Genomic DNA, 14,280 nt, shown 5'->3' on the forward strand with positions numbered 1-14,280 from the left:
ACAAATGAAAATATTAAAAAAAAAAAAAAATAATAATAATAAAGAAAATTTAAATTGTTTTAAAACCCTTAAAAGAAAAAATAAAAAAAAAATAATTAAATAATAATTTATATATATAGTTTAACAGATTGTCATCATCACTATAATGTAGTTTAATAATTTTCTTTTTTTGTTTATAAAATGGAAAACTTTAATTTCTTTTGTTTAATATTAGTTTCTGTGCTTGATTAAATGTTAACGACTTATAGTTTTTGTTCTTATCGGTTTAAAAATTGTTTTCATTTTATGAATAAATTTCCTCCCTTGGAGGTTTGTTATAGTCGTTGTGTGATAAATTCTTTATAAAAAAAACTTCTTAAATTGATCTTAATAGATTCTCTAGAGTTCCTGCTCTATAATAGAGTCAACTGTATGGGGTTTGCGGTTGCTCCTTTAAATGCTTTTTACAATATCATGCATTTACGTCTTTTGGGCATGCGCATGACGGGACATAGAACCGAACGAATAGCTTCATCGAATACTGTTTTTAAACCTTTTTGTGTTAAAGCGGAACATTCCAAATATTTAACGGCACCAATTTCCTTGGCCATAGCCAAACCCTGGGGATAAGTAATGGGTGTGAGTTTCTTTTCCTTGAGTTTTTCAATGGTGGCCTTGTCATCACGTAAATCCAATTTAGTGCCCACTAAAATAATGGGTACCTGAGGGCAATGATGACGTACCTCGGGATACCATTTGGCGCGTACATTCTCAAATGAGGCTGGATTCACCAAAGAGAAACAGATGAGAAAAACATCGGTTTGGGGATAGGAGAGAGGGCGTAGACGATCGTAATCCTCTTGACCGGCTGTATCCCAAAGACCCAAATTAATGGGTTTGGCATCGACCATAACATTGGCCGAATAGTTGTCGAATACGGTGGGTATGTATTCACCGGGAAAGGCGTTAGTGGTGTAACTGATCAAGAGACAGGTCTTACCCACAGCACCGTCACCCACTACTACACATTTAATTGCTTGCATTGTTTAAAGTTTTGTATTGTGTTGTTTTTGTTAAAAAAAAGTTTTGTATATTTTTTTTTATTAAATATTAATTTAATTTATGCAGAAATTTCTATGAAAATCCAGCTGCGTTTCGATTACACAATCGTTGTTTTTTTGCAATATATATTTGTTTATTAAAAATTTTATAATTTTATTAAGTTGTTGTTGTTATTTCTTAATAATTTTGATAATAGTTTCTTTAAAAAATCCAATTCGTTTGACGTTTTTCTTATTAGTTTATGAATGTTCTTTGTATTCCAGTTATAAATAATGAACTTCGTGGTGGTATCTATTAGATACTCAAATGCGTTGGTTAGATTCTTTTAATTTTTCTGTTTTTCAATTTAAATTAATGGCAAACACACCCAAACACTTTGAAATCACTGCATTAACTAAGTAAGCGCTTGAGTAATGTTGAAAGCAACACACAAAGAAAAAATTCCCACACATAATAAAAAAAAACTCATAGATACTTTTTAAATTTTTTCCCAAATACACTTGTATCGTTCACTCTTAGCTTGTTGCCCCTCTACATCTCTCGTTTATACTTATAGTAGCTAAATAGCAAGTAAATTAAAAGTCTGCTATAGCCTTCTCTGTCTAAACCTGATCTTTTTGCTGTAAACACCACACAACAGTGGAGGCTAAATTATTAAGTCTATCAAAATTTTTAGGTGTGTGTAAATAAACAATGAAAGTATCTGTTAGTTGCGTTTTACTCTTTCTCTCTCTCTCTCTCTCTCTCTCTCTCTCTCAAATTTTCGATAATTAAATTATATCTCAGTTTTATTTATTTTTTAGTTAAAGTGTGAGAACATATGAAAAAAGATTTGTCCATGACTCATGTTGTTTTTATAAATATTTCGTTTTAGATATTTTACACATATTGATGACGTTTAATGATTTTTCTTTCTCTCTACCTCTCCAACATCTGTAGTCGTCGTCGTTGTCGACGACCTTGTTTATTTTAGTGCGATTTTCCCAATTTTGGTTAGAGACCACCACTAATAACAACGCCAGCAACGCCATCTGTATCTGTGTTACTAGTTTTAGGTTAATTGTATTTGTTTGTATCTATTTTTAAAAAAATATACAAAATTATATCATGATAGATATTTCTTTCCAGAAATTAGATCATTTTGATTGAGTTATAAGATATAAATTCTTTTGGATAAAATCATAGTACATATTTATATCAGGAATGGAAACTGTACTTTAAATAATATGAACATTTTCTATAGGGTTCTTTATTTGAACTCGAGGGTTAAATGTGGACCGATCTTATCCATTCAACACACATACTGATGATATAACTAAATGACAATAAATAGATTGCAGTAAAATACGATGTAAAAAAAGTTAAATAAAAACTAATGCTACCAAATTCTTTACAAATCGGTAAATTAAGGAATCTAGACCTCATATAACTCTTTCTTCTAAAATTTAGTTCTACTAATCCAATCATCAAAACATTGTTTACATATCAATATTGGTGGTTTGAACCAATTATGAAACGAACTCTAAAGAATTTCCTCCGTAAGGCCCTATCCTTCAACAGGCTGTTGAACAATTTTTAAGAATTTGTTGAGAATCTAGACAGCTTATAAAGATTTTTCTTCTAAAATTCAATTTCAAACTTAAGACTAGTTCGACTAATCCAATCATCGAAATATTGCCCCATATCAATATTAATATAAATATCGAGAAGACTATCGGAGAAGGGCCTTTTAGTGGACTTATTAATTTCTAAAAAAAAAAATAATTTTGCGGATTTTTTTGTAATATAAGCATCAGCGAAACTTTTGGAAAAAAGATTTTTATGGGGTTTTGAAACGATTATGAACCGAACCTATCATATTTTCAACGGGCTGTGGAATTTTTTTAAGAATTGGTCCAGAATCAAGAAACTTATAAAGCTTTCTTCTAAAATTTAATTTCAGATTTAAGACTAGTTCTACTAATCCAATCAACAAAAGATTGCTCCATATCAACATTAATTTAAAATTCAAGTAGAATTTCCGAAAAGGGCCTTTAAGAGTATTAATTAATTTCTTTTAATTTTGCCGAATTTTTAATCATATAGATTAATTTTAACCCTCTGGCTGCTCCCTATAATTCGATCAGTTTTCAGACGGATGTACATGGACAACTAAAATCTAATAAGGACCCAGAATCTATATATATAAAAATCAACGTATGTTTGTTAACTGGAGCGATCTTGAAATTTGCAATGCATGTCCCTCTCTATCTGGAAAGAACAATAGGCTAGTTTTTTCTTTGCAATTGCAAGTGGGAGTAGTACCACGTCGGATTAGATACAGGGGCGTGACAACTCCCATATAAAGAAAATAAAAAATTTCGTATATTTGGGAAAGTATTAGAGTTAGAATTCTTAAAGTTTGTATGGGCAACATTGAAATCCATATATACATTTTGAAGGAAATATAAGAGGACAAGAAATAGGGGCGTGGCACCTCATATATGAAATAAATACAAAAATGTGAATAAATTTTGCACAAACAACTTTGTCGTCCATGTTAACATTTGGGTAATAAATGGAAGGATTACAAATTGGGGGCGTGGCACCTCTCGTATGAATTAAATACAAAAATTCTAATATATGTATTTATGTGGGAAGTCATTGGAGCTAGAATCCTCATATTTTGCACGAACAACTTTGTCATCCATGCTAACATTTGGTTAATAAATTGGCGAACTAGCAAAAAGGGGAGTGGCACTCCTCATTTGAATTAACCACAAAAATTCGTATATCTGAGAAATTATTACAGCTAGAATCCTCAAATTTTGCACAAACAAATTTGTCATCCATGTGAACATTTGGGTAATAAATGGGAGGATTACAAATAGGGGGCGTGGCACCTGCTATATGAATTAAAAATCAAAATTCGTATATCTAGGAAAGTATTGCGCTAGAATTTTCATATGAGCTTTTGGCAAAATAGTTGAACTAGCAATAAACAGAGCCGCATATAGAACTCTTACATGTTTGATTATGGGTGTTACATCGTCTGAAAGTCCTATATATTAGCCTTAAAATAAAGCTTTAACTCCTGCCATTCCTTCAATGAGATATCTTAATCCAAAGTTTGAAATAACTATAAATTCAGATTCAATGCAGCTTAATCCTTTAGAAAAGTATACTGTGGACTCTCGCTTAACTATTTATTGTCCAGTTTAATATAACTGAACCTACTACCTATCTACAAATATCACTGGTATTGGATATCACGTGATAGGCCATATTCCACTATACCTTTTTACTTGTTATTGTTCATCCTATTAAAGTTACAATTTGTGGTCTATTTGTGTTGACTGCGGTTAATTTGTGTTAATTTTATTTACACAAAAAAAAATTTTGTTTTTAAACATTTATTATTAAATATTTTGTTGTTAACTCGTTTGTATGGATGAATTGTGGTCGAATTAATTTAAATACTGTAAACGGATAAAATGAGTTTAAATTACAAACAAAATTTTGTTAGTTATGGAAATTTACATCGCATTTAAATTGTTTAAATTAATATAGAATTTTTAAATTGTAAAGAGGAAATTAAAAGCAGCTTCTTTAAAGGAAGTTCTTTAAAGGAAGGAACATTTTTTAAAGATGTCATTTAATATTTTCCAGCAAATTAATATAAATAATCACATGTATCTGTTCAATTACTCATTTATAAGTATTAATTTTGTTAAAATCATATTTATTATTAAAATCATTTAAAACTGCATTTGTCCTCCAGCTAATAAGAACCATCACATCAGTATCTTTAAGTTTTGACATTGTCCCGGGCAGATAAATGTTTGTTTCAACTTCATATGAATATGTAAACATACATAAATAAAAACAAATAAATACCATATTTGTTGTTTTTGCAATTTCTTTATTCTTATATATATTGTATATATATAGAATATACATTTATTTAACGATAATTTAACCATTTTATTCATCTATAATAATAAAAATTTATATTTTCTCAATATCCTTTCAGGTATGTTTATGAATATCCTTGATGTGTTCTGGTTAATGTTGGAATTGGTAAGAGAGACTTGAATTGTGTATGTTTTAATATCGAGATAATATAATACGTATTTCATGTTATTTTATTAAAATTAACAATTACCGATAATGTAATAAAATAATGGACTGAAATGTTTAAATATTAATATACTTGATAATACTACAATGTCAAGCATTTAAAAGAAATACCATACGTGACAAAATTTGTACCTTACTTTAACAAATTCTATGCCATAGGGTATCCAGGTTGTTGAGTCTTTTTATCTTCTACTTGCCAGTGCATAGTTGAGTCATAGATTAGTCTATTTTCGAGTCTATTAACCAATCCATAGGCAAGTCTGTAAATAAATTTATAGTCGAATCTGTAGACCTGTATACAGTCACATCTATAGACACAACAATCGGTCCACAGACTAATATATAGTTTGTAGGCCAGTCTGTAGTCGTGTCTATAGATCAGTCTATATTTAAGTCTATAGACCAGTCCATAGTTGTGTCTATAGACAAATGCTTGAGTCCATAGTCCAATATACAGTCCTGTCTATTGTCGTGTCCAAAGAGCAGTCTATAGTTAATTTATACACCAGTATATAGTCGGGTCTACCAACCACTCTATAGTCGAGTCTGAAGATAGTCTATAGTCTAGTATTTAAGTAAGTCTATTGTCGTGTCTATAAATCTATTGTCGTCCCTATAGACCAAGCCAATATTGTCGAGACTTTAAACCAGTCTGTAGATTAGTCTATAGTGTATAATTGACATTATATACCAGTCTATAATCATGTCTATAAACTAGTCTGTAGTCGAGCCTATAATCGACTTTATAGTCTCGATTATAGACTAGTCTATAGTCGAGTCTATGCTCGAGGCTATATAGAAGTTAGTATACTAATCTATAGACCAGTCTATTGTGGTATCCAAAGATTAGTCTATAGTTAAGTTTATACACCAGTCTGTAGTCGAGTTTTTAGGTCACTCTTTATTCGAGTCTATGGGTTAGTCTATATTCGAGTTTATAGACTAGTTTATAATCGAATCCATACACTACTCTATAATCGGTTCTATAGACTAGCCTATAATATAGTCTTGAATCCAGTCCTGCCTACAGTAGAGTCTATAGTCCAGTTCTCACATATGTCTATTGAAGTGCCCACAGAACAGTCTGTTGTAGTTTCTATAGACCAGCCTATATTGTTTCTAGATCAGTAAATTTTCGAGGAAACTCTCTATAGTCCAATATACAGACCAGTCTATTGTTGTGTCCAACGATCAGTCTATAGTTAAGTTTATTATACACCATAGTCGGGTCTACCGACCATTCTGAAGACTAGTCTATAATCAAATCTATAATCGAGTCAATAGAATAGTTTATAATCAAGTATATAGACTAGTTTATAATGCAGTATATAGTCTAGTATTTAAGTAAGTCTATTGTCGTATCTATAAATCTATTGTCGTCCCTATAGACCAAGCCAATATTGTCGAGACTTTAAACCAGTATATAGTCGAGTCTATAGTCTATAATTGACACTATATACCAGTCTATAATTATGTATATAAACTAGTCTGTAGTTGAGACTATAATCGACTCTATTGTCTCAATTATAGACTAGTCTATAGTCGAGTCTATATTCGAGTTTATAGACTAGTTTATAATCGAGTCAATAGACTACTCTATAATCGGGTTTATAGACTAACCTATAATACAGTCTAGAGTCGGGTCCTGCCTACAGCAGAGTCTATAGTCAAGTTCTTATATATGTCTATTGAAGTGTCTACAGACCAGTCTGTTGTGGTTTCTATAAACCAGCCTACATATTTGTCTCTAGATCAGTCAATATTCGAGGAAACTCTTTATGGAAAATTTTTTATTCGAGTCTAGGGAGTACTATGTAGTCCTATAGTCGAGTCTATAATCGACACTATATAGTAGTCTATAATCGGGTCTATAGACTAGTCTATAGTTGAAACCATAGACCAGTCTATAGTCGACTCTATAGTCTATAGACTAGTCTAGAAAACAGTGTATAGTCGGGTCTAGGAAACAATTTATAGTCGAGTCTATAGAACAGTATATAATAAAGTCTCTCGATCAATCGATCAATCTTAAGCGGAGTCTATAGTCTAGCTTATAGACCAATTATTATAGAAAAATCTACCCTCAAGTGTTAAATCGAGTTTTAATTTTATAAAGATTAAAGTATTTTTCGGAAGATGTCTGACAATAATAGATCGAGCTTCAACCACAAAAAATTCTATATTACAACTCAAACGATATAATAATCTTCGCATTTAAATGGTGTAGCGTATAAAAATAGTCTGACATTCAATAACGATAAACATTTTTCATGTAATTTCGCAGGCAGTTATTATTGACTTTTAACTGTAATTTCGGATTTGTTGTTGTAGTTGTTTTTTTTTTTTTGTTAAATATATGTAGTAACAAATTAAAGTTTAATTTATAATTTGTTTATATGGCTTTTTAACCGTATTAAAAGATTTATTTTTATAAATTATAAATATATCTTTTTTATTATTTTTCTGTTTGTGCATTCATTATTAAATTTTTGTTAAATGGTTTAACAGGTCATTATTTATTATTGTTTTTATTTTAAAAAAATTTAACAAAACCAACAACAAAATTATTGCAGTCGAAAAAATAAACAAATTAAAATACTTCTTACATATAAATATATAAATATTTTAGAACTGACTACATCTGAAATACTTTCCATACAATTAAATTGAAAATTAAAGTAGTGGTGAATGTATTGGACACAGCTGTTTAAATATGCGGGTAAACGAAAAAAATAAAGAAAAAAGTCAAAATTCCTATAATATTTTATTCACACAAATATTTATTTATAATTTAATAATTATAATAGGATTCTTTTTTTGGCATTTTGTAATAAACATTTTAAATAGGAAAAATATTGTGTGTAATTTACGCAAAATATGAAGAGAAATCAATTAAGGAAATATTGAATGCAGTTCATTTGGTTGAACATTTAAATTATTATATTTCAAAACTAAACGTTCAATTAATAGAGATTTTGATGTATCAATTGACCTAAATATAAATATTATATGAAATGCAATAAATACGTTAGATTTAATTTAACTGCCGATACATTCAACTAGTCCATAATATCTTCAGCTATTTATCGGAAAAATTATGATATTTCCCATATCTACTAAAATCTCTAACAACTTGCTTATTTTATGGTAATTATGATTCATAGTGTCTTTGAACAAATAAAACTACTTAATGTATGAATTCAATATTAAACTTTTTTTTTAAATTCATAATATTTTTGTCTGTTTCCGGCTTTTAAAAATTTAATATATTTTCAATCTCACTTCATAAACCACTTGTAATTAAATTTATTTTATTTTAACAATTTTTTTTTTAATTTTTCTGCTTACTCCCATTGTACGAATACAAAATTACTTAAACATTTAAATCTGTTCATGATTTATTATAAATTATATGAAAAGTAACAACAAATGTTCATTTTAAAATGAATGGATGCATGTGTGTGTGCTGGTGTTTTTATGAGGAAATTGTTTAAATAATTAAATCCGACAATTATTATTGCAACTGTATCCTTTTTTTATTGTTATTTTACACATTATGCTCATTACATTTAACACACATACATATGACTACATACATATGTATATGAGTACAAAAACAATACAAATTCAATGTTTGTCAACATTTTACCATAATAAGAACAGTGGAGGAAATTTGTAAATGGGAGCTCAATTTGCTGTTCAAAATAAGGAACTCTTTCAGATACAAATTTCTGAAACTAGAACTGAACTAGAAATGAATTAGACGTGAACTAGAAGGTGAACTAGAAGTGTACTAGAAGGAACTAGACGTGAACTAGAAGTGAACGAGAAGTGAACTAGAACAATGAACTGAACTGAACTAGAACTAACTAGAATGAACTTAGAACTTGAACTAGAACTGAACAGAAATGAGCAGAACTGAACTATAACAGAATAGAACTGAACTATACCTGAACTAGAAACTGAACGAAATGAACTAGAACTGAACTAGAATGAAATAGAACTGAACTAGAACTGAACTAGAAATGAACTAGAACGAACTAGACTGAACTAGAACTGATATCTAGACTGAACTGAACTAGAACTGAACTAGAACTGAACTAGAACTGAACTAAACTGAACTAGAACTGAACTAGAACTAGAACTGAACTAGAACTGAACTAGAACTGAACTAGAACTGAACTAGAACTGAACTAGAACTGAACTAGAACTGAACTAGAACTGAACTAGAACTAAAACTAGAACTGAACTAGAACTGAACTAGAACTGAACTAGAACTGAACTAGAACTGAACTAGAACTGAACTAGAACTGAACTAGAACTGAACTAGAACTGAACTAGAACTGAACTAGAACTGAACTAGAACTGAACTAGAAAGAACTAGAACTGAACTAGAACTGAACTAGAACTGAACTAGAACTGAACTAGAACTGAACTAGAACTGAACTAGAACTGAACTAGAACTGAACTAGAACTGAACTAGAACTGAACTAGAACTGAACTAGAACTGAAACTAGAACTGAACTAGAACTGAACTAGAACTGAACTAGAACTGAACTAGAACTGAACTAGAACTAGAACTGAACTAGAACTGAACTAGAACTGAACTAGAACTGAACTAGAACTGAACTAGAACTGAACTAGAACTGAACTAGAACTGAACTAGAACTGAACTAGAACTGAACTAGAACTGAACTAGAACTGAACTAGAACTGAACTAGAACTGAACTAGAACTGAACTAGAACTGAACTAGAACTGAACTAGAACTGAACTAGAACTGAACTAGAACTGAACTAGAACTGAACTAGAACTGAACTAGAACTGAACTAGAACTGAACTAGAACTGAACTAGAACTGAACTAGAACTGAACTAGAACTGAACTAGAACTGAACTAGAACTGAACTAGAACTGAACTAGAACTGAACTAGAACTGAACTAGAACTGAACTAGAACTGAACTAGAACTGAACTAGAACTGAACTAGAACTGAACTAGAACTGAACTAGAACTGAACTAGAACTGAACTAGAACTGAACTAGAACTGAACTAGAACTGAACTAGAACTGAACTAGAACTGAACTAGAACTGAACTAGAACTGAACTAGAACTGAACTAGAACTGAACTAGAACTGAACTAGAACTGAACTAGAACTGAACTAGAACTGAACTAGAACTGAACTAGAACTGAACTGAACTGAACTAGAAACTGAACTAGAACTGAACTAGAACTGAACTAGAACTGAACTAGAACTGAACTAGAACTGAACTAGAACTGAACTAGAAAAAAAACTGAACTAGAACTGAACTAGAACTGAACTAGAACTGAACTAGAACTGAACTAGAACTGAACAGAACTGAACTAGAACTGAACTAGAGACTAGAACTGAACTAGAACTGAACTAGAAAAACTGAACTAGAACTGAACTAGAAAAAACTGAACTAGAATGAACTAGAACTGAACTAGAACTGAACTAGAACTGAACTAGAACTGAACTGAAACTGAACTAGAACTAGAAACTGAACTAGAAACTGACTAGAAACTGAACTAGAAACTGAACTAGAACTGAACTAGAACTGAACTAGAACTGAACTAGAACTGAACTAGAACTGAACTAGAACCTGAACTAGAACTGAACTAGAACTGAACTAGAACTGAACTAGAACTGAACTAGAACTGAACTAGAACTGAACTAGAACTGAACTAGAACTGAACTAGAACGGAACTAGAACTGAACTAGAACTGAACTAGAACTGAACTAGAACTGAACTAGAACTGAACTAAGAACTGAACTAGAACTGAACTAGAACTGAACTAGAACTGAACTAGAACTGAACTAGAACTGAACTAGAACTGAACTAGAACTGAACTAGAACTGAACTAGAACTGAACTAGAACTGAACTAGAACTGAACTAGAACTGAACTAGAACTGAACGAGAACTGAACTAGAAACTGAACTAGAACTGAAGCTAGAAACTGAACTTAAACAGAACTGGAGCTTAGACTGGACTACTATTTTAAGTCCTATTTAAATAACATTCACTGTTTTTCCATTTATGCAAGTGCAACTTCATAAATAGTATTATTCTCTCAAAAATGCACTCATTTATTTAAACAAATTTAAATATATAAATAAATTGCAGTTCAAAGGGCAGTCGAAGTTATTTTTTTTATTTTGGTTGTAACAACTTACAACAATAACAAATAGCTTTTATTCATTCAACTTGAATATGGGTGGTGTTAATGAGTAAAACGTTTATAGTTTCATACAGTTCCCGAGAACAAATATGTATGAGAGTTTGTTGATAATATGGCATGTGTATAATATGCTGATGCATATGGATATGATTTCAACCATATCAGAGCAATAAATTTAACACTTTAACATAGTTAACAAATTTGCCATGTTGTATAGCATTCAATTTTCCGTTTTCAGTGCTGGCCAATTTTGCAGAAATTTAACGAGAGCCGTCTAAAAAGTTTGCTTTCAGTTTGTAAGTAACTTGTAAGTAAACAAAGCCAAAGTGTAAAAAAGTGATTGATACATAATTAAAATATTGGCAGCAGTGTCTCTAATATGAATAAACATTGTTATTGAAATAATCTTTCTATTATCCTCGTATACACAAATGTATGTAGTTTATCCGGCAAGTGTTTGCATTTGTAAATGAAATATTAAAACATTTATTCATTGAATTTTTTTTTTGTATGCATATTTACCATTAACGTTTTACGTGGTTTTTCTTTGTTGGCGTAAAAGTCAATAGTTGTTTACTCCAGTGTTCAGTGTTAAAAAGTCATGGAAATTATTCAACAGCTTCAGCTCGCAACGAACTAATATTTGTCACCTCATAATACCAGGCAGAATTAAATGTACAGTTCAGGATAAATACGTATGTATGTGCATATATCAGTGTGTGTAGGGGAAAAGTTTGGGTTTCAATTTGAAATTTGATATATTTATGTATTTATGACTGTCAACAGGAATTTGTGTAATTCCAGAGGTAGTTTGTAATTAATGGTTGACAGTTTTTTGTTTAAGTAAGCATTTGTTATTGTGTTTGATCATTAGTGTAATTGTTATAAACATTGTAATATACTGTTATTATTTCTTATATGAAATCTGTAAAATAAATAGTAATTGGAAATAACATATAAAATTTTCTATTCTACATACATATATAGACTAGACCATGAACTATACTACAGACTAGGTTGTAGACTATATTAAAGAGTAGATTTGATTATAGACTAGACTATGGAATAGACTATAGACTAGACTATAGACTAGACTATAGACTAGACTATAGACTAGACTATAGACTAGACTATAGACTAGACTATAGACTAGACTATAGACTATAGACTAGACTATAGACTAGACTATAGACTAGACTATAGACTAGACTATAGACTAGACTATAGACTAGATTATAGACTAGACTATAGACTAGACTATAGACTAGACTATAGACTAGACCAGACTATAGACTAGACCAGACTATAGACTAGACCAGACTATAGACTAGACTATAGACTAGACTATAGACTAGACTATAGACTAGAATATAGACTAGACTAGACTATAGACTAGACTATAGACTAGACTATAGACTAGACTATAGACTATACTATAGACTAGACTATAGACTAGACTATAGACTAGACTATAGACTAGACTATAAACTGGCCTATAGATTGTAGAATGCATATATTAAACTAAAAATTAATTTAAACTGCAACTTAAATAAATATATCCTGTTTTCACACACATTTGAATTTATGTTGTTTATTTTATAATTAACAGTTTTTTATTTAATTTTCTTTTCTTTAATTAACTAAATGTCAACATAAAAAGTTGACAACAACAATTTTTTAACATTTAATACAACATAGTAAAACTAAATGTGTTTCTACTTACATACTTACATGTATATATGCATATACATAAGTACTAGCAAGGATGTGTGAATATATGTGCAGGATTATGCTCAGAATACATACGTACGTATAGCAACAGGAAAGTGTTCATTTGGAAAATAAATGCATTCACACAGTCATATTTATGAGCGTTTGTATATGTGGACATGTCTTAGCAAACTTTTAGGATGAAAATTTTATATTATACATATATCAGACAAGATATATAGATTTTAATTAAAAAAAAAACGGCAACATTGAATATCGGTTGAAAAAACTAATTCCTAAAACTTTGATAATTAATGTTAATGAAGAGACAATAACTTAAAATTTACAAATTCTAGTCAGCCAAGTGTTTAATATTAACTTGGAATACATTGACTATAAGCAAAGCTGCAGGGTACTGTTAACTCCTATAAGTTCATAAGCATTTACGCTATAGTTGCTTCCTCCCCATCTGTCTGTCTCTTTAGTTTTAATTCTTAAGTTGTTGTTGTTCTCCTTCCCAGCTACCCGCGTTAAATTCAGTCAAGTGCAGTTAATTATAATTAAGCCAAGTTAACTCACCACTTTAGTTGACTTTAAGTTACTTTTGGTACAAACAACTAACAGCCGACAAAACTCATTCAGAAACACACATTCATAGAAATATTTACTCAAACGCCTTTCATTTTATTCCTATTTTACTTTTCTGTTATTGCAGCCATATGGTATCGCACACCTTAAGGTTTTCTTTTATCCCTTTAAATCCTGTTTATATCCTGTTTCTTGATATGTGAAAAGAAAAACTTGTAGATGTTGTTGTTGGTTTTTTGAGTGTCTTATACTACTCGTACCATTTTCATGACATTCATATGGCTGTGTAAAGTCTATAGGTTTGGGTTAGTAGATTTAAAGTTGTTGACTTCTTTCGCTACGTTTACGTAACGTTTAAATAATTTACTACAAATGTGGTTCTTTTATTTGCTGAAATTTCTTCTGAGTTTATTGTTTGTTACCGCTGACTTACTGCTGGTTTGAGTGTGTAGAATGCCAACCTTTAGTTTAATTTAACGTTTGTCTGTACTTGATCACTTCTTTCCTTTTCTATTCCAGGAACGTTTTCTACTTTTGTATGATGCGGCCTAACAAAGTTTCTTTCGCAAGTTATTTTTGTGTTTTGCTAGATTTTAGGTTTTTAAACAGCTTTATTTAAAGTTT

The 14,280-nt window shown here is 30.4% G+C and overlaps 2 protein-coding genes across 3 annotated transcripts in view; one reads left to right on the forward strand and one right to left on the reverse strand.

Annotated features, from left to right (window-relative positions):
• The window catches only part of LOC119605444 (bromodomain-containing protein DDB_G0280777), a 119,240-nt gene that overhangs the window by 53,398 nt on the left and 51,562 nt on the right, over positions 1-14,280 (forward strand). The window lies entirely within an intron of this gene.
• LOC119605446 (ras-related protein Rac2) lies at positions 223-1,445 on the reverse strand. Its single transcript, XM_037958562.1, has one exon. It carries the CDS (start codon positions 1,020-1,022, stop codon positions 444-446), a length of 579 nt encoding a protein of 192 aa, XP_037814490.1. The 5' UTR covers positions 1,023-1,445; the 3' UTR covers positions 223-443.

Source organism: Lucilia sericata, unplaced genomic scaffold, assembly GCF_015586225.1.
Source record: "Lucilia sericata isolate MDLA Ls3-8-SP2 unplaced genomic scaffold, ASM1558622v1 Contig000488F_arrow, whole genome shotgun sequence".
NCBI classification, from domain to species: domain Eukaryota; kingdom Metazoa; phylum Arthropoda; class Insecta; order Diptera; family Calliphoridae; genus Lucilia; species Lucilia sericata.

Bases quoted from the DNA above. Each gene is read 5' to 3' on its own strand.
- LOC119605446 (XM_037958562.1), bottom strand. From the start codon at position 1,022: ATGCAAGCAATTAAATGTGTAGTAGTGGGTGACGGTGCTGTGGGTAAG.